This window comes from Camelina sativa, chromosome 1, assembly GCF_030686135.1.
Source record: "Camelina sativa cultivar CO46 ecotype springtype chromosome 1, ASM3068613v1".
Taxonomy (NCBI): Eukaryota; Viridiplantae; Streptophyta; class Magnoliopsida; order Brassicales; family Brassicaceae; genus Camelina; species Camelina sativa.
The window spans coordinates 17,109,684-17,134,159 of NC_141880.1; the positions used below are offsets into that span (position 1 = coordinate 17,109,684).

The 24,476-nt window shown below is 34.3% G+C and overlaps 5 protein-coding genes across 9 annotated transcripts; 3 read left to right on the forward strand and 2 right to left on the reverse strand.

Annotated features, from left to right (window-relative positions):
* Positions 1-290: 290 nt before the first annotated feature.
* On the reverse strand, positions 291-3,416 carry LOC104793863 (uncharacterized). The gene is made up of 13 exons (XM_010520290.2): positions 3,277-3,416; positions 3,080-3,177; positions 2,346-2,446; positions 2,193-2,271; positions 2,034-2,094; positions 1,908-1,954; positions 1,731-1,823; positions 1,543-1,633; positions 1,276-1,417; positions 1,046-1,196; positions 876-968; positions 679-790; positions 291-595 (listed from the first exon to the last, which is right to left on the reverse strand). The coding sequence occupies exons 1-13, from the start codon at positions 3,326-3,328 to the stop codon at positions 495-497; spliced, it is 1,221 nt and encodes a 406-aa protein (XP_010518592.1). The 5' UTR covers positions 3,329-3,416; the 3' UTR covers positions 291-494.
* LOC104793870 (anaphase-promoting complex subunit 2-like) lies at positions 3,367-7,916 on the forward strand. 4 transcript variants are annotated; one of them, XM_010520298.3, is made up of 16 exons: positions 3,367-3,954; positions 4,063-4,134; positions 4,238-4,466; positions 4,631-4,911; positions 5,058-5,129; positions 5,216-5,460; positions 5,571-5,987; positions 6,073-6,274; positions 6,369-6,471; positions 6,570-6,652; positions 6,730-6,849; positions 6,956-7,044; positions 7,121-7,202; positions 7,282-7,452; positions 7,531-7,599; positions 7,692-7,916. In XM_010520298.3, exons 1-16 carry the CDS (start codon positions 3,694-3,696, stop codon positions 7,812-7,814), a joined length of 2,619 nt encoding a protein of 872 aa, XP_010518600.2. In that variant the 5' UTR covers positions 3,367-3,693; the 3' UTR covers positions 7,815-7,916. The 4 variants fall into 4 exon arrangements, with proteins under 4 accessions (XP_010518600.2, XP_087316391.1, XP_087316390.1 ...); XM_087460265.1 differs by having other exon boundaries at positions 3,814-3,954; positions 5,220-5,460; XM_087460264.1 differs by having other exon boundaries at positions 3,814-3,954; positions 4,654-4,911.
* Positions 7,917-16,583: 8,667 nt separating this feature from the next.
* On the forward strand, positions 16,584-18,495 carry LOC104793877 (uncharacterized). 2 transcript variants are annotated; one of them, XM_010520304.3, is made up of 6 exons: positions 16,584-16,876; positions 17,345-17,380; positions 17,475-17,673; positions 17,766-17,844; positions 17,941-18,058; positions 18,196-18,495. In XM_010520304.3, the coding sequence occupies exons 1-6, from the start codon at positions 16,701-16,703 to the stop codon at positions 18,221-18,223; spliced, it is 636 nt and encodes a 211-aa protein (XP_010518606.1). In that variant the 5' UTR covers positions 16,584-16,700; the 3' UTR covers positions 18,224-18,495. The 2 variants fall into 2 exon arrangements, with proteins under 2 accessions (XP_010518606.1, XP_010518609.1); XM_010520307.3 differs by having other exon boundaries at positions 16,595-16,876; positions 17,941-18,096.
* A 242-nt stretch (positions 18,496-18,737) lies between these two features.
* Positions 18,738-20,481, forward strand: LOC104793886 (ferredoxin-thioredoxin reductase catalytic chain, chloroplastic). The gene is made up of 6 exons (XM_010520311.3): positions 18,738-19,039; positions 19,121-19,233; positions 19,372-19,421; positions 19,520-19,591; positions 20,076-20,136; positions 20,239-20,481. Exons 1-6 carry the CDS (start codon positions 18,940-18,942, stop codon positions 20,281-20,283), a joined length of 441 nt encoding a protein of 146 aa, XP_010518613.1. The 5' UTR covers positions 18,738-18,939; the 3' UTR covers positions 20,284-20,481.
* A 183-nt stretch (positions 20,482-20,664) lies between these two features.
* On the reverse strand, positions 20,665-21,639 carry LOC104709522 (putative F-box protein At2g16290). The gene has a single exon (XM_010426121.2). The coding sequence runs from the start codon at positions 21,501-21,503 to the stop codon at positions 20,799-20,801; it is 705 nt and encodes a 234-aa protein (XP_010424423.2). The 5' UTR covers positions 21,504-21,639; the 3' UTR covers positions 20,665-20,798.
* Positions 21,640-24,476: the final 2,837 nt, after the last annotated feature.

Genomic DNA, 24,476 nt, shown 5'->3' on the forward strand with positions numbered 1-24,476 from the left:
ATTATGCTATTATCAGCGAGAGAAATACAACCTACGTTGTTTTCACAAGAAGAGAACAATTTGTTGAAACCTCTCTGATGATGGTATTTAGATCAATGACGCCTATTCGAATGAAGAGAAGAGAGCCAATGGAGTAGGCGCTATGGTTCATCGATCTTAAGCCTGCGCAGATTGGAGTCACGTCACTTATCTTAAGTATCTACCCCACTTTTAGTACCTACGCCCATATTTGCAGCATTTGCACGAACCGGTTTACTGTACAACTTCTCAGCAATGACTTTCTTACAAAATTCTCAGCAATGTCTTCTTTTAACTCTTTCTTCATAAATTCTTTTAGTACATAAAAACCAAATTACAATGAGAGTTTACAAATCTTCCATAGTTCTACTAACACAAAATCTAATCCTGTGAACTCATTTAAGTAGGACACAACTCTCTATTTCTTTTCAGGTTTCAATTAAAAATCAAATCTGAACAATAATCATTGTGATTAATCACAATATTATATCTTCTTGAACACTAATATTAAGTGTCTTATTCTGAAGAACAATGCTTCCTATAACTGCAACTTCATCTTCCACAGTTACAGCCTCACCTACATAAACAAATTAATCATAAAAAAATAGCGAAATAATTTGTAGAACAAAAAATGCTTTTAAGAAAATACAATGAAGTTACCAAGAATAGTAATCCCAAGCCTCTCACTGTAATCTCCACTAGCCTGAACTCTCGACCATCTACCTATAGATGATTTCCATCCGATGATTGAGTTTATAACAACAGCATTTTCCTGCATTTAAACAGATCAGAACATTAAACAACAAATCTTTTGTATTCATAACAAGAACAACATTACAAACACTGATTCAAATTACCTTGATTTCAACATCGTCTAAGATTATGCAGTTAATAAGCCTTACACCAGGTCCAACACGAACGTTTGTTGAGATAGACACATTTGGACCAATCTTGATCCAAGAAGATTTTAAGTTGGTCATTTGCAAACTAAATAAGAAGTTTTAACTCTAATTCATGAGAAATTCACCTTTGCGGTTGGATGCAGTTTTACGGATGGATGAATATAAACATCACCAATGATCATCGGTTTCCTGTTAGTACCATCTCCTGAAGCTAAAAGATGTGGCGATGTTTGGCGGAATTGGGAAAGATATAAAGACGAGCATTTCAAAGATTTCCTGTTTAAAGCAAGTTAATTAGCACACGGAGTAATCCAATCAGAAGAACGTCTGAAACAATTATTTACAACCAACTTACCCTGGAGTCTTTATCTGTTCCCAGAAATCCTTATTCTCATATGTGTATAGTTGTTTTTTTCCAGCAAGAGGTGACAATATATCTTGATCTAATCTCACAAAATCCGCAGGAACAGACCTTGTAGACGACTGGTAGTTACTAGCTGCCAAATGTGATTATACAAGTGAAGAATTTATGAAGTGACCAGAAGATTCATGTAAATGATGAAGCAGATATCTAATTGATAATAATGTAAGTCTTTGAGAGAGGCTTATAATGAATACTCACATGTATCTCTTATTTGGCTATATACTCCTTCAATGGCTTTGAAGATATCTGAGGTAAACACATAGACACCACAGTTTATCAAGTCACTGACCTGCATTGAGTAGATAACAAGGAAGTTTATAAGCTACCCAAGATTCAGAGCCAGTGAAGGAAATAAGAAAACAGGATAGTTTTTAGCAGATAATTACAAAAGTCTCGGGCTTTTCTGTATAATGAAGGAGCTCTTTAGTATCAGGATCAGCTATCAATTCTCCAAATTGGCTGGCTGCTTCTGCAGAAACCTGAAGCGAAAAAGCGATATTCAAGACTGTATGATCTTTACGTTTGTTTCCTTAGTGACATCTAAAACAACCAAGACAACCAACCTTGATTACTAGCATAGTTCCAATACCACCATATCTTCGATGTGCATCTATGAAAAGTAGTGAAGTTACATCAAATTATGAATATGAAAATAATGAAGCAGATTTGAGATCTAAAAGTGAGATTACCGAGAATGCCCTGAAGAGGGAAAGAACAGCACACATCACAGTTCAGGAGGAAAACATGTGACTGTTCAAGATGAGAGAAAAAAATTTAGCAGATGAATCAAGAAAACAAATGTCTAGTGAAGCAGGAACTAAAATTGAGAATGTCATCAGAGTTCAAACCGGTTTTTCTTCCATAATTCTATCACGAAAGTAATAAAGAGCACCGGCTGAGCCATGTGGTTTATCTTCTTTTAAGTATCTACATAAAAAAGAACACGCATGAGCAGAGATGGTTTTAGATTAGACATTAAAAACACAAGTGCTATAACTTACCGCACTGGAATTTTCAGCTCGTTAGATATCGAAGAGACATACAAAGCGAATTCTCTTTCCTCGTAAAATCCAATCAGAAAAATCTGAGCCAGATTTGATATCTGTCCATGTCAAATAAACAAAATCTGATATGAGCTCAAAGTTACAAAAGATGAGAGAAATTTCCCAAGTTTTCTTTCAGCCTTAACCCATTATTCAGGCTACCTTGAGATACTAATGTAACAAGATAAAGTTCATAGTTTGGAAAATAAAAATCATACAAGAACGAGCTTTTTCAAAGTTGTAGATCTTGTTCTTCTAAATTCCAGTAACAAAGTAAGAGTACTAGATTGGGAAAAACTCAGGTTGTAATAAACAATCCATGCCATAAGAGTACTAATATGGAACAAGCTCAGGTTAAAACTTAAAACAAACAAGCCATGCCACAGAAATCAACATTTCAAAGTTGAGAACTTTCCCATGATTCCAGCATCCTTAAAGTAATTATACAAAGAAAAAATCACAACTCGAATCATACAATACCACATTGACAATACATCATACTGCGATTTCAAAATTTCAAAGAACAGATTGAGGTGCAACAGAAGGACGCATTCACGTAACTGAGCTTTTCAATCTACTTAAGAGCTATTCACAACTCCAAGATTCTAACTCTAATGAACCCTTTTACTTAAACCATCTAAATGCTGAGAACAAACGCAAGATTCATGGATCAAATAGGGAAAAAAAAAAACCTTTTTACAAGCAGAGATAGGATGATGAATCATGGGTTGACCAGCCAAAGGAATCAATGGTTTCGGTGTATTGAACGATAAAGGACGAAATCGAGTCCCTAATATCAAAACCACATTAACAAAAACCAAAATCAAAATCACATTTTTTTTTTCTTTTTAAAATAGATCCACAAAAGAAAAAGAAAAAAAGATGTTACCTTTAGTCGGACCACCAACCATAATCACGGCGACGACTTTCTCCTCCGACATGGTCGATTTCAAAACCCTAGATTCACAATGATCCGGTTACAAAAGGTGGTATCTTTTCAAGTCTCGAATATTCTAAGGTTTTTGAATTTAAGTAGAAGAAACAGAGCAATGAGAGATTGGAGCCTCCCAAAAAAAAAAAAGACTTGTTTTTTTGATTCTGGTAGTCAAAAACAGAATCAGCCAAACCCGGTTTAACCGGTACAACCTAAACAACTAAAGGATGAAAACCGTAAAAAGAGCAGTCTTGAACCCGACCATCACCACCGCCGAAGTCAAGAACGCCTAATGAAGTGAATTGAGTTTCTGATTTTATCTTCTTAGTCAGTGAATTACAACACGGTGAAGTCTCTGGGAAAGAAAGAATTATGATTTTAGGAAGTTTTGTAGTGAAAAAGATGGAAGATTTAGGTTCATCTGATTGCAATTCAGAGATTTTGGAAACTCTCTCAGACGATGCGATTCAGGAGATTACTGAAAGCTACGATGGTTTTTTCACCACTGTGGAGTCTCTCATTGCCGGCACAGGAGGTTCTTCAGTTGAAGATGAGTTTTTGTCTCATGTGTATTGTCTCTGCAAGTACGGGCTTGATTCTCTTGTTCGTGACCACTTCCTCAGATCACTCGAGGTATATTATTATTAGCTTGTACCTAGTTAGGTAACTGATCTGTTTGGGAAGTATGTTTGTTCTCTTATTGGAGGTTTCTGTGGGGACATTTGTTTGTTTTTGTTTCAGCAAGCTTTTGAGAAGGGAGGTGCATCGAGTTTTTGGCATCATTTTGATGTTTATAGTGAGAAGAAACTTACTGTAAGAAGATACATATATAGAACCTTGGTTGAAGCTTTGTTTGCTATTGAATATTCTGAAACTGAATTCTAGTTTTGACTAAAAATGGATGCTTTTGGGGCAGAATTATGGAGAGGAGATTCAAGTGGTGTTATGCAAGGCTTTGGATAAAATTTCTATTGAAAAACAGTATCATGAGAAGTGTCTGTCCGTATTGGTTCATGCTTTGCAGTCGTTTAAAGAACAGTCATCCGAGGATAAACATAACTCAGATACAGCAAAAGTTCTTTTTTTGAGATTCCAGTCAATGCTGTCTTCTACTCTAATGACTACTCTTCCTCAACATTTTCCTGGTATGTCCATCTTTGATAGTTTGATTTAAACAACCAAAGAGTCAGTAGTGTGTTCCTTCGTAAACTGTTATTTTCTGATTTGATTGCTTGGAAGTTTGTTTTATATGTTTGCCACTTGTTCAATCATTACTCTCATATTGTTCCTCTCTTTATTATGTTCTTAGAAATACTCCACTGGTATTTTAAGGAAAAGCTGGAGGAGTTAAGTGCAATCATGGATGGAGATAGTATTGAAGAACGAGAGGATGATTGCATGGATTTGGACGAGAAGTTGAGATATAAAAATGGAGAAATGGATGTTGATGAAGGCTATGCCCAAGGAAAACGTTTGGGACATGACAAGTTGGTAAAGAACATTGGGAAGGTGGTCCGTGACCTTAGAAGCATTGGCTTTACATCTATGGCTGAAAATGCTTATGCTTCTGCCATCTTTTTGCTTCTTAAGGTATTTTTTATGCTTCAGGGATTTTATTTGCCTCTCTAAGAGTTTTCACATGGTATAAGTAGTGAGTCTAAGAGTTTTCACATGGTATAAGTAGTGAGTATACATACGAATAACTTGGTACTCTTTTTGGCAATGTTATACTGCAGGCGAAAGTCCATGATCTGGCTGGTGATGATTACAGGACTTCTGTTTTGGAATCAATCAAAGAATGGATTCAGGTATATTTTTCTGGTCAGATTCTTACTGCACCATCAGATTAGTTTGGTAATTTTGAGATTCCTGATATTTAAATTTCTCTTTTCAGACAGTCCCTCTACAGTTCCTTAATGCACTTCTTTCTTATCTTGGTGATTCGGTAAGTTATGGTACCGCATCTTCTGACCTCACGTCCCCTCTGGCTTGTTGCCCATCTCCAAGCTTTTCCAGAGTGGTGACTCCTTCCGAAGGAATTGTTAGGTGGAAACTACGGCTAGAATATTTTGCGTATGAGACACTGCAAGATTTAAGGATAGCCAAATTATTTGAGATCATTGTTGATTATCCTGAGAGGTAATTTTACTTTTTTTTTCTCCCCACATATCTCACTCGAGACCCAATTCAAATATTGCAACAAGTTGAATTATCTTGCATCTCTGATGGAGTTTTTGTTGATGCAACAGTTCTCCTGCCATTGAAGACTTAAAACAGTGTCTTGAATATACTGGGCAGCATTCTAAGCTAGTTGAATCTTTTATTTCTTCGCTGAAATATCGTTTGCTCACTGCTGGTGCCTCAACCAATGATATATTGCATCAGTATGTGTCAACTATTAAAGCCCTTCGAGCAATAGACCCAGCTGGTGTATTTCTGGAAGCAGTGGGTGAACCAATTAGAGACTATTTACGGGGGAGGAAAGACACCATTAAATGTATTGTCACTATGCTTACTGATGGAAGTGGAGGGAATGCTAATGGTTCCGGTAACCCTGGGGATAGTCTTCTTGAAGAATTAATGAGGGATGAAGAAAACCAAGAGAATACCGGTTTTGATGATGATTTTCACACTGATGATAAGCAAGCTTGGATCAATGCTTCTCGGTATCCATTCTGTTGTATATTCTTGATTATAGGTCTTGAATCGCATTGGATTTGTCTGACACCTTTTAATGTTCTTTGTCCTCAGTTGGGAACCGGACCCTGTCGAGGCTGATCCTTTAAAAGGTAGCCTCAGTCAGAGGAAGGTGGACATACTTGGCATGCTTGTTGATATAATTGGATCAAAAGAGCAATTAGTAAATGAATATCGTGTTATGCTTGCGGAAAAGCTTCTTAACAAGACTGATTATGACATCGACACAGAGATACGCACTGTCGAACTTCTCAAGGCAAGCTCCATTTTAACACTCTTAAATTCAACTAGCCAATCTATTGCATTCTTACTATAGTGTTGAACTTTACCTTCTCCGATTATGCCAATAGATACATTTTGGAGAAGCCAGTATGCAAAGATGTGAGATCATGCTGAACGACTTAATTGATTCTAAGAGAGTGAACACAAACATTAAAAAGGCATCTCAAACAGGTTGTTATATTTTCTGAATTGTTCAATCTTCTACTCGTGCAAGGTAGATTCTTGTCTGATTCTTTTACTTAGTATATGTGCCCATGGCTTGTGTTTAGGCGCCGAGTTAAGAGAGAGTGAGCTATCTGTTGATACTCTTACCTCGACGATACTTTCAACAAACTTCTGGCCACCAATTCAGGTATTCATATATACACACATGAGGCGTACAGATTATTGTGATAGCTTGCATTTACTGAATTAAAAGTGGAATTTCAGGATGAACCTCTAGAGCTACCAGGACCTATTGACAAGCTGCTATCAGATTATGCCAATCGGTATCATGAAATCAAGACCCCTCGTAAACTGCTTTGGAAGAAAAATCTTGGCACTGTCAAGGTACATCTAGCATAAATACTTAAGTGAACGAATCATATTTTGGAGTACTCTCGGTAAATTAGATACTGACGTATGTACCTCGCTGAAATGGCTTTGATGGACTCAGTTGGAGTTACAATTTGAAGACAGAGCTATGCAGTTCACGGTCTCCCCCACACATGCAGCCATTATAATGCAATTTCAAGAAAAGAAAAGGTTAAATTACAAAGAATCAATCAATACAGATATATCCTCTTCCAAATGTTTTAACTGAAATAACATAATCTTTCAGTTGGACATCTAAAGATCTTGCTGCAGTCATTGGGATACCCGTTGATGCATTAACCCGAAGAGTAAACTTCTGGATAAGCAAGGTATATAATGTAGTTGTTGTCTCCTGCTTTAAACCACTCGTCTAGAGGAAAAGCTTATCTGCAAGTTTCCTGTACTTAGGGAGTTCTGAGAGAATCTACAGGAGCAAACTCAACTTCCAACTTGTTAACACTCGTTGAATCCATAACTGATTCCGGAAAGAACGAAGGCGATCTAACAGGTGATGAAGAGAGTGAAACATCGATTGCCTCTGTGGAAGATCAGCTTCGCAAAGAAATGACGATATACGAGGTATGTAAAATGCTTAGGTAACCTTTTCATTCTCCAGAAATATTATAAAACCTAAACAAATCATCAACCATGTTTCAGAAATTCATCACGGGAATGCTCACAAATTTTGGTACCATGGCATTAGAACGAATCCATAATACTCTCAAGGTACGATCTGATATCAACCTAACTGATTATTACAAACGTTGTTGTCTGTAATCATTGATCATTGCTCTGCTTTTTGTTTTTGTTTTTTGTAGATGTTTTGTGTGGCTGACCCTTCTTATGACAAGTCGCTGCAACAACTTCAGAGCTTTCTTTCTGGTTTGGTTTCGGAAGAGAAACTAGAGTTTAGAAATGGAATGTATTTGTTAAAAAAGTAGAAGAAACCCTTTTCATGTGTTTGACTAGAACTTGTTTTGTCTTTTGTATCAAGAATATCTTGTCTACTTGCTTAATGAAATTTCACATTGTCCTTGAAGAAATTGTACTGCTCCAAGTGAAATACAGTTACCACTTTCCAAACTGATTAACGGAAATGAAAAAATTTCTACTCTTCTGGACGTGTAAACTATACCTTATGGTCTTACGGGTTATCTCTGTATCTCGATCTCGACCTATTTCTATATAATAAAGAAGATATCAACAGTGAGTGAGGACCAAACCTCGTAATAATCTCAAAAGCTGAGAACTTGAGAAACCTAAAGTTCCCTAGGAGATCTTGTTACTACCAGAGCCGCCGATTAAAAATAACCGTAAGGAAAAGGCTACCAGGGACAAAATCATATGAAAAAGGCACATGATGACATGTTAGGCTGTTTCCATGTGGTGTGAGAGAAGAGAGAAAAGCTAGCTTTCAAGACTGTTGGAGAGAGTTGGAGCCACTACAAAAGCTCGCCTTAATCATTCCTCTTAACAAACACAAACTTTTCTTTCACCATTCCTCCTTCTCGACGCCCTTGTCTTGTTTTAGCCGCTTTTCATTCCCCAAAGAGTTAGAAGTTTTCCTGTGAGTTTTTGCAGTTTTTGGAGTTCATGTGAGTGGACATCCGATCCGAGGCTAAGGAAGTGAGAGGAACTTGCTGTGGTCATGTAATGTCTTCAAATTGTTTTATTTTAATTATTACGAATCTTATTTGGACCTATATGTGTCATTGTAAATCCATATATAAAATAGTATTATTTTTGCTCACTAATTAAGCTTTACAAGGAGAAAGTGGAGAACCGCATAAACAATCGTTGCCGCCAAAGACGCTGGCCAAGAACTTTGTTGCTGGAAGCTTTCCACAAAGATGGTTTTTGACTCAAGTTCAGTGTTTGCAGTTCAGCCACCGAAACGGGCACCTTTCCATATATTACGTTTCTTGACAGATATATCCAAGACTCTCAACGACTTGGTGAACTTTACTTTCCCAAAGTCAAACCGAAGTTTATTTCCTGACATCTTGAACTCCAACAAAGCTGCTGCCTGGTTCAGGAAACTTGCTGGACTCCCTGAGATATCATTTTCTGAAAAATCGACGTAATGCATAGATTTGGTTCTCACTGGCTTCCAATCTTCGAACCTCATCCAGAGTGGGTAACATTGTCCCCAAAGATGCAAATGACACCCATCCAGGAGCAGCATTCTGTTCCTTTCTTCCAAGTGCTGAGAATGCCCAAAGGATCTCGGGTTATACTGGGTTTGAAAGCTAAAAGACCCGTTTCGTCATCGGGATGGCACGTGGCAGCTCTAGTTGAAGTTAAACAACTGATAGAGATAACGGCGGCAAAGATGAAAATAGTGAAGGAGCAAGAGTTCATGGTGGTTTGTGTGGTGAGACTCAAAGTCTCAGAGACGAAAAACACAGCCTATTAATAAAGCACAGATCTAGATTTTTTTCTTTTCGGGAGAATCTTTTATTTCTTGCGAAACAAATTACTTTTTCAAAAGCTTCATTTGTTTCTTGTAAAACAAGTTACATAACTTGTACGTAAGTAGCTATTGCTTTTAATAACTGCAGAGTCAAAGTTTAAGATCGATTCATTCATATATATATTATATATGTATTTTTTTCTAAAATCATCACCTCGTTTTAAGTTTAGCAATTTTTTTTTACTTTTTGTTATATATTCTTTTTTCGTTAGGCATTATTAATTAATTTTATAAAAATCACGTTTCAAGTGACAACGGATTATGACCGACCCTTTTGCATGTGGCTGGAATAGTGGTTTCCGTAATTAGAGGTCAATTATATAATCATATTCAAAATAATCACTTCACGTTAGGCTTGAAAACGTTTTTAGTTTATCTGCTCTAATTAAGCGTGTAATTTCTTAATTATATTATTCTGAAGGATCACATATGTTCATTTTTCTTTTCTTAATGTTTGAATGTGAACACATGTTACACATCCATGTGTTTATATATCCCAGAGATATGAGATCTTTGAAACCCAGATCGTTAACAAAATATTAAAATAAAGGTATAAAATTTACAAACTCAAATTATCTTGATATGCATTTATTGAGTATCAAGATAATCAAAGGGAAAATTGGATTACTTAGAATTAAAATCTGGAGAGCTCTCTACTTTCCAAGAAAAATTCTGAATACTCTTCGTTAGTCTTCTCTACTCCTCATACTCTTAATGAAAGTTCTAATTCCTAAATTTACCCTTACCAAACCGATTGAAACCATTTCTTTAAACCAGTTTTTAATTGAATTGATTATATAAAAAAAAAATTGGCTCCATCGTCGCTTCTTCTCCGTTCTCTCATCCAGTTTTCAATTATTGAAACTCAAGCTATCAAATCTACAAATCAGATATCCTTTTTTCTACTACGTTTAGCTTAAATCCCTTTATATCCATAGAGTATTCAATCGATTTTGGGTTGTATTTGGAGAGATTTCATTTAGATTTGAAAATTGCGTTGATAATTAATGGATATTCATATTGGGTTGATAACCATCTATTATGGCTCGATTAAGACATATGAATGGACTGTAGTGGCTGATCGTATGTAAATTAGTGTTCTTGGTTCAAAATTCCACTGGGTTTGCAAACATAATAAAATTAGGAAACTGAGTGAAAAATGGTATAACTGAAATTTTGATATAACTGGTACACCTGATATTCTTATAGGTATAACTGGTATTTAATTATTTTCTAATTTATTTTTAATTCTAATTTCTTAGGAAAAAACAGTGACCAACCTTCCGAACACATAAACAGAAACCATGTGAAAACTTGGATAACTAGTTTCAGAGCGAGGGAGGTAGCCAATATAAGATTCAAGATTAGTGTAATTTTCAATGTAGTTGTACTCTATGATTTTGTACAACTGGGTAAAACTTGGCTTTGTAATGGTACAACTATGTATGTCTTTGCTCTCATTCCGTTTGTAAAACTTGGTACAACTACGACTATTTTAAAAAAATTACATATGTACTTTATTAACTGTAATTTGTCAGACAAGGTTAAAAATCTTCATATTCACTTTATAAACTGAAATTGGTATGGAAAAGTTACTAAGAAAACATATTTAAAAATGATAGTCTTCACTAAATTTATTTGTATCCAAGAAAGACCTTATAGTTTTAAGATGACTTTCTTATTATTAACCCAATTGCATTGCATAACACACAAAAATAAAGTTTTAACACATATGTTTGCATGAACACATGGAGAATGTTATACAAATTAGTAAAACCTTTGGTCCAACTGTAAAACGTTAAATTAAATACAAGTATAACTGACTACACACAAAAATATCTAAAAGTACAACTATGTATAAGATAGTAAAACATAAAAACTTGGAATAACTATGTTTGTTTTTGGGGCGCCACCTGGCAATTGTACTTATTATGCGGCGCCATGTCGAATTTATGACGGCACAATTTGACCACATGCGGTTTGACCTCCTCTCTCTTCCCCCCGTTGTTTAAAAGTTTTAAAATTTCATTTAAAACAAAAAATCATTCCCTATTTATTTTTTGACAATAAGAATCATTCCCTATGGGTTAGGTAAGTATTAAGATTAATAAAATTTCAGTTTAGTTTTCGATTCCAGATTTTAAGATTCAATTCATCAATAGTTTGTACAACTGGTACAAATTGGTATAACTGTTCAACATGTTCATGATTATGAAAATCAAATTAATATGGAAAATTGATACACATCTCTGGAGGTTTGAACTCAAGTGGAACCTCTCTAAAGTGATTGGAGTTATGCAATCACGCCCGTGATTGGAGCATGGTGTTCTTAGATCAAGTTATACCAATTTATACCAAGTTGTACCTTTTTGTTTCTGAATTTTATAGCTAACATCAGCATAGTTATACCAAATTTTACTTAGTTGCTCACGTTTTATAACTAATCAGTTTTTGCCACCACGCCTTCTCCTTCTTTTCCATCTCCATCCTCTATGATTTTATCAGTTTCGGGATAATTATATTGGGTTTGATTCGACTTTTCACCTAAGTTGGGTTCTCTGTTCTCGTCACTACTCTCTTCCACAAACCTTTAAACAAAATTGATTAGCACTTCCATTAACTTTGGATTCTACACAATTGTAATGAACAGAGTTGGCAAAAATTCTACACATAAATTTTCTAATTTCAGTCAAATTATTTACATAATTTCCCTTATTTCAATCGAATTCTACACAGTCGAAAATAAGAAATCAATTTCAACTTACAGAAAATTGGATTTGTTCGTAGCTATACACAAAATCGAGAAGAAGAAATTGATTTCAATTACAAAAATTTGGCTTGTTCGTGGTTGTACCAAATAAAAGGAAGAAGAAGAATTTGGTGTTGTTCGTGGTTCATAGGTCTTGGCTCGATGAGTAATAAACTTAATTTGTAGAGGGTTTCAAAGTCTTTTACTGATTTTCTGATTTAAAATAAATGAAAACAAAATTATTTATTATAACAAAGAGTATATGAGACTAATCTTTTGGAGAGTAGAGAGCTCTCCAGATTTTAACCCATTACGTAGGGGAATGAAATCAAATTTGGTTAAAAAAACTTAAATCTATACAGCTTTCAAGAGTTAGCTAGATACAAATAAAAATTGCTTTTTAATTTGGTTTAATTTTGTTTCTGGGGTATTCTTGTGAATTTACAATTTGAATAAATTTGGTTTTAGGTTCCTCCCAAAAAGACTTGCTCGTAGATATCATATTTCAAAAATATAACATTACATTTACTTTCCACATGTGTAAAAAATGTTTTTTCTAAAAACTTACAACTAAATTAATTAACTTTAAAGTATCAACTCTTAAGTATAAACCTGTCGTTGCCCAGAATGATATCCTTAGTAAATAAAAATGCAAATGGTTGTACAAATTCAAAAGATTGAGGAGGTTGAAAAAAATTATTCAACCAATTTTCACCATTTGAAATGAATAGGCTGAAACAAATTATTCAACACATTCAACTTAAAAAGTTAAAACAATAAACTAATTAAAAGTTAAAATTGTTCAATCTGTTCATCTACTTTTTTGGAGATGAATGAATTAAATGATAATCAACCCAATTATATTCTACTTAATATTTTTTATTATTCAGTTTTAACTTAAAACTTTTAAGCAACAATTTGCACCCAAAGATTTATCTTTTTGTGAACATAGACTAAAAGGTAACTTATAAACATTTGTTATCCAAATATTTGTCATGAATTCTCAAATACATTTTTTTCTCGGTTATGTGATGAGTCAAAATGATTATATATGTTGAACAAAAATATGTTGACACATGATGATGGGATCCATAATTATAAACATTTAAAATTGAGTTTTTAAATAAAACCCGCGTTATGCTGCGGAGACGGTTTCTGTGTGTTTTTTTCTTTCTTTCTTTTTTGTGTAATTTTAATTATTGTGTGTGGTCTTTTTTTTTTATTATTATTATGTGTTGTTTTGTGTTTTTTGTATGTTTGTGTTGGATTGAGATTCATTATATCTTTAACATCTTATTCATTATCTTTAACAATGAGTTGTATGATTAATGTTTTTGTACGAACGCCAAATAAAATCTTGGCCTATAATCTAAAGGACTCTCAGTTACCAAGTATAGTTTCCAGACAACATCATTGCAAAATCAGACTGACTTGCATTAACCAAATAAATAAGTAAAGAAGACTCACCAAGATTAAGATGGAGGTTGATCCTAATGCTTTACAGCATGAGTGATTGAGAGAGACAGAAGCAAAGCCAAAAATATATTACTTAAACACAAAATCAATTCTGAAGAGTATCAAATGATACATTAAGCAAAGCCAATATTGTTAAGCATAATCCATTTGGAAGCACCAAACAGAACATCTAATGGTATTACACAAGTGACACTTCTCTCTACCATTCGTTTACATTGAATCAACATTAACGTAAGAGATATGCAGTTATATATACGAATTAGAATAAACATCATTAAGTTTATTTTGCTTACTTTCTCATCAAAAAACCACCAAGAAGCAGGTCGTCCAGCCAGTTCATAGAATTGAATGTAAAAATACGATCAAAGAGCAAAGTTGGAACTGTGAAACACACAAACAAAAAGATAGAAAAAAAAAACACAAAAGGTAGTCAAATTTTGAAGTTCGTCGTTTCTTTCTAAGGGTTTTAATTTTTTTTTTTGGAATTGTGAATATTGACATGTTGGCAAAACTAGAGATGAACTGTATTAATTGTTATAATTTTATTGGTTACACATTTTAACTGATGTGTCAACTCCTCTTTCAACAAAAAAACTGATGTGGCAAACACATGAGAGAAACTTCTGTTCTTTTATTGTATTGATGCGTCATGAGAGAAACTCCTTCTTCTTTTATTATATTGATTATTTTGGGGTAACTGGGTGATTAGGCCCGATCATATAAAATAATGACATGAAAATACCAAACCAAGCATACCCAATTATATAATTAGGAGTTTCTAAGACTTTAATCCCTTTTTTGGGCAAAATTATACTTTAGATATTAGGGTAAAATTGTGCAATAGAATACTGTTGAAACTGTTTTCTAGATTCATGTTGTGATAGTTGTGTCTGTTTCTAGTGTTTGTGGGTTAGTAGGGGATGATGTCCATTGTGCATTTTTGTTTTAATTTCAAACTGAATTTTAATGTTTGTATCTATGATTTGCATGTTGAACCAGTGTTTATAAGCTTTCAAGTTATGAATACACATTGGGTTTTTAATTATTGTGTTGTGTTTTTTTTTTTAATGTAGCTTTCTTAAGTTTCTGATTTCAATTTGGTATTACTGCTCTAGAGACGGAAATCGAAAACTGTAATGAGTAGATGGAGCACCTTTCCGTAGCTGATGATGTGAAAGATGAGCTTAGAGCACAAACTTTCCAAGAGTGTTCTGTTTCTATTTCTTATCTGATTTTTTTTTTAAAATAAGTTTGGTTTTGTTATAACAAAAAACCATGACAGTTTTAATATATCTTTTTTTTTCTTGATTGTGTAATGGTTCTATGCATTCTGTTTCTCACGGATTGTAATGTCCAAATAGAGGAATTGTTGATGATCGACAAAGATGGAGGCAGAGAAACTTATGCCATCTTTCGAGTAAAAGTGACAATGTAAATGATTCCAAGATATTGAACACCATTTTGTTTTTTTTTTGTTTTGCGCAAATATTCATCATCTAAACTTTTAGTCAACATAATAAATCACCAATAAATTTATATATATTAAATCTCTAACAAGATTTAAAGACTTATGTCAATGGAGATATCCACACTTAAGGCTCTAAGCTAATGTTCTTTTTATAGAAGGATTTAGAATATGTATAATAATTTTGACTATATTTGTTACTAATTACTATGATTTACACTTATTTGAAACTAGGTTAATTAGGTTACCATCCTCTTCTCTATATAAACATGTGTAATCCTTATTATATATTTCATGAGAGTCGATATAATATTTACTAAACAGTAAGGTGTTCTTCTTTTATCAATACTTCTTACACTTTTATCTGTCTCCACAATGATCAGGTATCGATGAAGACAGAAGTGAAATGGACGTGTGATGTTCTTCAATAGGATGATGCTTATGAGTTGCAGGAGAAGCTACTGAAACAAGTCGCAGAGAAGTACAATGATGATGAACAATTTGTTGAACAAGCTGAATGTAACTACAAAGGGCTACAATAAAACCCAATACTAGCCAGATTTTTTTTCCCAAGACCAAATAACCATTTAACTTGTGATATGTGTGTTTAGTGGAGCAGTCGTCGTTGCTTCTATACCATATACACGATTTATTTGTGGGTTGGTATGTATCTTTCCAAATAATGTTGGCCGACTAAACAAATAAAAAATAGAATTTTCGATTAATGTGGTTTGAAAAATTGGGTACCGAGTCGTGAACATAAACAAAATATTACAAGTGGTACAGTTATAAAATTTTACAAATCACAAAACTTTATCAAAAACTTTAGTAAAAGCTTTAAATAACTCCCATTTACTCTCATGTACAAAATAACCCCACTTACTCTCATGTACAATGTACAGCTTTACTTTATCAAAAAATTTACTAAATATTTTTTTTGTACAGCTTTTTTTGGCCACTTTTTAGTGGCCCCATGTCTACTCCAGTTCATGGGTCTACCTTTCTTAATGGGTCTCACGTCCTCTTACTAGGCCCGTGACCCCATCCATATCTGACGGTCGGTTTGCTATGTTCGGGAAGCTTTAAAAACTTGTTACTGTCGCTACAAATCACTAAATGATATTTCCCAGTGTTTTGTCCTCACTCACACATTACTATTTTCCGAAAAGTCACCCATCCTGAAACTAATTCATCTCAAGCATTCTTAACTTTAGAGTTCTCTCAGTCCTTTTGACCGAAAAGATAAGTGCACTTTAATTACATAGATGACTAAATAAATTCTTTTAAACTTCTTCTCAAACCGAGGTGTCACAATCTCCCACATAACTCACTTGAATCTTTCAAAATTTTAAAATATTAAAATCTTACTAAATGTGAAAATATCAAATTCAATATCCTCTTTTTAATTAGGATATCAACCTAGTTGACCAAACTTGAAGACAAATTTGCACATAATATTTTTTTTCTAGAAAAAGAAATAAATAAAAATGAAGATACAAAAGTGATCCAAAGAGATAAGAATAACATTAAACGTTTCAAAACGGCAAAACCCATGTCTCGGTGTATATATAACGACGAAATTGACTTCAAAATTTTCTGACTTTAATTCTTTCTTTCGTCATCATCTTTTGTTAATTTCGTTTCAATCATTACACAAAAAAAGTATGGAACTTCAAGTCCGTCTTCTTCCTACGATCTTCTTCTTCTTCTTCTTCTTCTTCTTGACAATTCTACAACACTCTTCTTCTGCTCGGGTTCTTACAGTCTCCAAGCCTGATAGACATGACTACGCCGCTAGTGCTCGTTGGCTCGTCTCTCAGAACATCTGGGGTGTTCTCAGGTAAACACTTCTCAAGTTTCTCAAGTTCTTAGGATGAAACAAGTATTTGGGTAATTTTATCTATTAGAAAAGCAGTTTCAGGACTTATTTTAGCAGATTGAATCCAATTGTTGATAAAAGATTGAATCTTTTTTTGAAATTGAAATTGATGTAGCTTTTTACAAGATTGAATCCGATCTTTGATGATTTATATGGATGAACGTTGTTGGGTTCTTGAGATTTTCTATGGATTTGGTTCATCAAAGCTTTGATCTTTTTGAAAATTGAGATTTGATACAAAGTCAAGTACTTCAGTTATCAATTGTTAGTTTTTTTTTTTTTTTGGTATAGTTTTGCTTCATCAAGATTGTTGGAAGAGTTTGTGTTGATGAATCGTTTGCAATGTTGTTGTTATGATTAAGGTATTGTGTGAGTATAACAATGGTAGATTTACTAATTCTTTTTTCGGTTATTGTATTACTCTTGCAGCACACTATCCATTGATCATGATGGCGCTCCCTTCGGGTAATCTTGTATTTAAATCACAATGTAAAACTTTTACACTTCAAAAGACATATGATAGCTTGACATTATTGAAATCTTGGTCTCTGTTTTGCAGGAATGTTGTATCATTTAGTGATGGTTTACCCGAGAAAGGCAGCGGTATACCTTACTTTTACTTGACAACTCTTGATCCAACTGCAAGAAACGCACTAAAAGACCAGAGAGCTTCACTTGCGATCAGTGAATCTCCCGTTGGAACTTGTAAAAGTGATCCAATGAATCCTACTTGCTCTAAACTAACCCTTACCGGAAAGGTACCTGTACATGACTTGAAAACAAATTAAGTTTTCTTACGAACATGATATGGTGTTTTTATAACTTTGGTCTTTATCTTGTAATCTCTTAGTTGCTGCTATTGGATGATGGATCTGAGGAAGCACAAGTAGCCAAAAAAGCTTTGTTCACAAAGCATCCAGAGATGATTGGTAATCAAATGTTTCTCTCAACTCTAAAGATACAAAATCAATGATAATTGTATGATTGTGTGATGGTCCGTTATATCTGTTTTTCCTTTTTCACAGATTGGCCTGTGGATCATGATTTCCACTTCTTCAAACTCGAGATCACAAATATATTTCTAATCAATTGGTTTGGTGGAGCTAAACCTATCACTGTAGATGAATACCTTCACGCCAAGTCGTAAGTACAATGCGTGAACCCCTTTATAAAAAACATCGGTAATCTCTGAGAAACCGAACCGAAACAATGAAATTTTCGAGTTTTTACTATGTTTTTTTTTCGCAGTTGATCTCATAGCTCTTTTTAACTGTTTTCAGGATCAAAGTCGCTTCCTTATTACAATGAAACTCACCGGAATAAAGCAAAACGGTGAAGCAAAGAAAACTTATATATTGGCAACACGACAATAAATTATATTTGTAACTGTTTCTTTGGTTACAAATAGATGTCAAAATCTCTGTAAATTACTTCATACCAAGTTCAAAAGGTATCCAATTATTTCTCTATGGAAAATTTGGTTACATTTAGTAATTCATTTTGATAAAAAAAAGTCTGATGGTAAATAACACTCAAGAAATGTTAAACCGATGCTCGAATTCCGGTAATTTCCGGTAACATTTGGCTCGAACCAAATCAGAATTTTTATGGAACTGAACCGAACTAAAAATTCATCAACTCGAAACCAAACTCGGTTTTTTTTTTTTCCAATAAACCAAATTCATCGAAAATTTGTAAGTCCACTTCAATTTCTCTAAACCGAATTTAACCGAAACTTTTAAAATAGAAAAAAATCAAGCATCAACCGGTTTGATGATCAAAGTACGGTTATGTCCGGTTTGAGGATAAGCTTTTTATCATCTTTTTTTTTTTTTTTTTTTTTTTTTTTCTAGAGTCTCTCTGTGTGAGTGGCGAGCATTAGTTTCTGGAAATTGAACACACAAACAAAAATATCTGAAAAATTCGATCTTAAGCACTTGAGCTCATAGATACAAAATACAAATCCCCAAATTCAAGAACACAAAGACACGAAACCTTCTTCGATCTTCAAAAGAAAAAGCTCCATGAATCTTCAAGCCGCTTCTTGTAGTTTCGGATTCGTTTCGAGTCCACTTGGCGTCACTCCCGGAACTTCGTTTCGTCGCTTCGTAATCCGAGCCAAATGTTAGTTTTGTGTTTTTTCAATCCCTAAATCTTTGTTTCTTCTTCGTTAATCTTAGGATTCAATTGCTTTTGCTTTTGCAGCGGAACCTTCGGAGAAATCTGTAGAGATCATGAGAAAATTCTCGGAGCAATATGCTCGTCGCTCTGGGACTTACTTCTGTGTTGATAAAGGTGTTACTTCTGTAGTCATTAAGGTATAACAAACTATTTATTGGGTTTTTGTGTTGAATCTTGAGTTTGAGGTGGTGGCTGAGTCTTTCTACTTGTCGAAGAGATTGAGTTGATTTATGTAAACACGTTGAGGCTTTATTAATGCTTAAATGTGTGAGCAGGGGTTAGCTGAGCATAAAGATTCGTATGGTGCACCCCTTTGTCCTTGCAGGTGATCTTTGCTTCTTATGGGGAAATTGTTATTCTAAGGGTATTTGGAATGTTTGTAAGGGACTACGAAAGTCTGATACTTTGTTGTTGTTTATGCAGACACTATGATGATAAAGCAGCTGAGGTTGGGCAGGGCTTTTGGAATTGTCCTTGTGTTCCAATGAGAGAGAGGTATGAACCCTCTTCATCTTGGCTTTGTGTATTAGGCATTGTGTTTGTGTGTGTCTCTGTCCTGTTATGTACTTAGAACTAAGCATATAAGGTTCTTTGGATGCATCGATTGGTTATATGTTTAAAGGTATAGATTTGAGTCGAACTTCGTTGTGGTTGTTAGAGGGTTAGTATTTAACAGAAAGCTCTTTATTAGCAAATGGAAGTTACACTTATCATAGAGGTTACTGATGCTCTTTATTAGCAAATGGAAGTTGATTTACTCTACTAGTTAGCAACAGTTTCCAAACCAATTAAAAAGAAAACTTGTGCTCTCTTGTAAACTCTTGGCCTAGGTGGCCCTTTTTAACCAAATTTTGGTACACCACAATTTAAGATCCTTAGTATTTTAATAGGGCTTATTTCAGCAACAAAGCTGATTAGTATTTGTATCTTATTTCTGATGAAACTTGTGTTTTACATCTTGAATCATTTGGTTCATCAGGAAGGAGTGCCATTGTATGCTTTTCTTAACTCCTGATAATGATTTCGCCGGAAAGGATCAGGTTAAATCTCAGATCAAATATACTTTTTGTTTGTTACCAAGAATTTTGGGGTTTCGTTAAACATGGGAGATTTAACTCTTTTCTCTTCTTGGTTTTGTACAGACGATTACATCAGAGGAAATAAAAGAGACAACAGCTAACATGTGATAAGTGGTTCTTGTGTTCGTCACCTCTGTTCTTATAGGTCAAATGAGATATATCTCACGTCAAATGCAGTTTGTACATCGATACCCCAGAGCATCTTCTTCGTTCTTGTGTACAACTACTTCACTCTCAGATACACACTTTTGTATGGATCTTTTGTTTGCAAAACTATTAAAAGCAACATAAAAGGATCTAACTTTACACGAAGTCTTCATTAGGTTATGGTTTTGGCTTAAGCGATGTGAAAACATCCTTAACCAATCCATAAGAAAGGAAAAATGATGAACATTAATTAAATCCAACATCTACCCAAACTGTATTAGAAGAGCCAATCGAACATGTTCCCAAACCAATTTATTTATTAAAACATTTGGTTCAATATGGTTTAACTTGAATTCAGAATTTTATGCGTAAACAGTTAAAATGAACCAAAAGAGTCAAAATTCATCAAATTGAGTCCAAACCATATGATTTGAACATGATACTCGAAAGATATCATAAAGATTACAACTTTCTAATCATTTTTCTCTAGTAAGCCAGAAAGAATCACTAAATAAATCATAGAAGCTGGTTGCTGGATTTGGCAAAGTCACAACTCCACAAGATAGCAGCGATTCAAGATTTGCACCGAATGCGCCCATGTAGCCTCTACATTCACTAAAGGCAGTACTAGTTCTTTTGGTTCTTAAGTCAAACAAAAGGATTGATTCACTCTCACGAATAATATCATATCTCGAATCAATGAACACAATGCAATTCTCCTTTGCACCCGGAATATTTTGTACCGAGCAGCAGAGATTAATCCGTTTTCCAAGAAAGATCACTCGGTCCTTCAAGTCATTAACTTGAACCCACTTCCTCCTCCCTCCTTCTTCATCCAGCCTAAAGACTCTGAACCATGTATACATATGTTCAAGATGAGGCTCGTCGAGTGGGAACCATTTATACATATCTTTTTCATAACTATCTCCTGGTATGAACCGTTGCACAAGCAACAACTCTTCTCCTGATTTCACGAGATTCTCTTTCGAACACTTGCAAATCGACCGTGTGACCAATGGGATCTCCGAAACTTCCAACGAGGGTTCGATTACAAATACATGTCCCCATCCACTTGTATCAACCACATAAAACTTGCCTTTGAACGAAATTATATCTCGACATTTCTCGGGAGAGACCGAAATATCCATCCATCTCATGTCAAGGCTGCTATATATCATCATAGCACCTTCTATATCAGCTAGCAATCTGAAATCTCTGCAATATTCATTATTCAGTTCAAGATATTCAACTTTTTTGGAAGTACTACCCCAGTTTAACTCCGGTACGCAAACAAAACCATCTCATAATCTCCAAGTTTGTAAGCTTAATCCAAGGCAAAAATAAGTTTAAGAAATTAGTTTCAATACAAAAAAAAAAAATAATAAATAAATAAAACTCATGCATGCATCGTATGTAGTAATAGAGACTCAGAACTAATAACCTGGTAGTAATGAAACAAAGAGACAATTTGAGTGGTAAGAGAGTTGAACAACAATATAGTGCTTTTGGGTGTGAGACGACCAAGACTTGCTAATGGCGACGACATCGACATTGGTTTCCCAGAGTTTCTTCTTTCACGCATCTCTGCCAATAAATAATCATCACCAAACGGAGTGTTGAACCTCACAAGATAAACTGGGATTTTTTTTAGTGTGCAACACTCATCGTTATTATTGAACCGACGTTTTCCCCTGTATGTGTATCTATGGTGGACAAACACGGGGATATGAGTTTTTATGCCTAAGCAGCGGGACTCACGCGGGGAAGGAACAACAGACCGCCATGAGCTGCAGACGGATCGGAAGAGGACAATCTCGAAAGATGTCTCAAAACGATCAACAATTAGTATTAGTATGTCTCTCGGAAGCACCGACCAATCTGCCATGGTTAGATTCGATGGGAGCTCGAGAGCAATACTTAAGGAGGTAAGGAAATTGAAAATGAAGACGTAGGAAAAGGAAAGTATAATTTCATATTAAATATTAGAAACTAAAAACTATAGTAGATTTTTTATGAAATAAAGAAAATATCTTACTATATAAAGCCAAAGAAAATGAAGAAACATATCATGGTAAAAAAAATTGTAGTTAATTTATCTTTAATGAATATTTGGATTTTTTTTACTTTTAGTATTACCCTAATTATTGAAAATATAAAGTAGAATATAATGCAAAAATTAATATAATATTTAATTTTGTAAGATAGAGGAAAATAAAGATATATATGTCAAGGAAATGTGTAGTTAATTGACATATAACTCAGTTAGAAATTTAACTTTTTCCGGCAGTTATAAATTTAATCTTGTTGGCTAATAAATCTCCAAATAAATATAAAATTTCTTAAAATTTTTAGTATTTGACATAGATATTGTTGAAGGATCTAAAAATCCATAACGTTAACGATGATTTTTTCAATTGTTATAGATGTCAAATCATAGAGATTTTTCAATTTTTATACGGTTAAATCAGGGTTTTGACGGGTTGTATCTCGGTTTCAGCCAATTTACAACGTCGGGGCATCGACTGTGATGTGGGGCGGATGTGGAGACTATCAATCACATAATTTTTGAGTGTCCGCCAGCTCGTCAGACTTGGGTTATGGCCCATGTGCCGGTGGGACAACTACACTTTCCGACGGAGTCCGTTTATGCTAATGTCGATTACTTTCTGGGTTCTACGAATCCGGGCTCCCAGATAGAAGTTTTTGCTTGGCTTATGTGGTATATTTAGAAAGCGCGGAATGCACAGGTGTTTGAGAATCAGGCAGAACGCCCTGATGTCATTGTGAGAGTGGCGCAAGGCGAAGCGTCCTCCTGGCTGCAAGCTCAAATGGAGGCTGAGGATGAGTCCCATCTTTTCGATTACACGGGAGTATCCCCCCTTTCTTCGGTTTATTCTGGATATAGGTGTTTTGTCGATGGCTCTTGGAAAGAAAAAGATTCTTTTGCAGGTGCAAGATGGTTTTGCACTTCTTTACAATGATCGTCACCTTTACATGGAGCTACCATCTATTGGTGCAGTCTATCTACATTGCATGCAGAAGTTGAAGCTTTCATTTGGGCGATGCGTTGAATGATTGGACACGATTTCCGGGATGTGGCTTTCTTTACAGATACTTTGGACTTGGTGAAGATGGTGTCTTCTCCTCACGACTGGTCGGCCTTCGCAACATATTTAGATGGCATCAAGACTGATAGAGAGGAGCTTTTTTCATTTTCTTTATCTTATGTTTCTCATAATGCAAATGTACAAGCAGATTCTTTGACACGCCAAGTCCGCTTATCTCCGCATCATGTTTTGTTTGTAAATAAGCTAATTTTTTTGTTGTCAAAATAAAAAATTATACAGAATTATATCTATGTTAATTGATTATTCAATCTTATATACTTATTTTAATAAGAGTAAATACATTTTTTCCCCATTACAGACTCATCAACATCTAACACAAATCACGTGACATCTATAAAAACACATCTAGTCCAAAAAAAGAAAAAGAATTGGCTAATTATTTTGACGACCAATACAAATTTTTTTTTATAATAACTCAAAATTTCCTAGACCTAATGACTAGTCTCCTGGGATAAGGGGAAACCATGTTAAATTTTGAATCCTTGTGACTAATACTACTTGAACCCAGGTGACAGGATTTTTCTCCCTTCACCACTAGACCAAAACGACTTGGTTACCGACACAATTTTTAACATTTCACGTTATACTTACAAAACAGTAGCCTTGCGATTGGTTTTACAAGTTTACTGCAGCTTTAGTTGATCCACTTTACAATACCTACACTACAAAAAAGGGCATGTTGCATCAGTTAGATTGTATCAAATAAATAAATGATTTAAATTTGAATTACTTTTTTATGAATGATACAAAAATAACATTTAACATCAATTCAAATAACTGATGCCATAAGTAATCTGATTTACATCAATTCAGAAAAATTGATATAAATTGATATTAATTTACATCACTTTAAAATATTGATACAAAATATAATTTTACATCACTTAAACAATCGATATAATTTATAATTTATACTAACATTACTTAAAATAATTGATACAAATTTACATCAATAAAAATTTATGCTAATTATATGATTTCGCATCGATTGTAAAAACCATATAGATATTTAATTGTTTTATATCG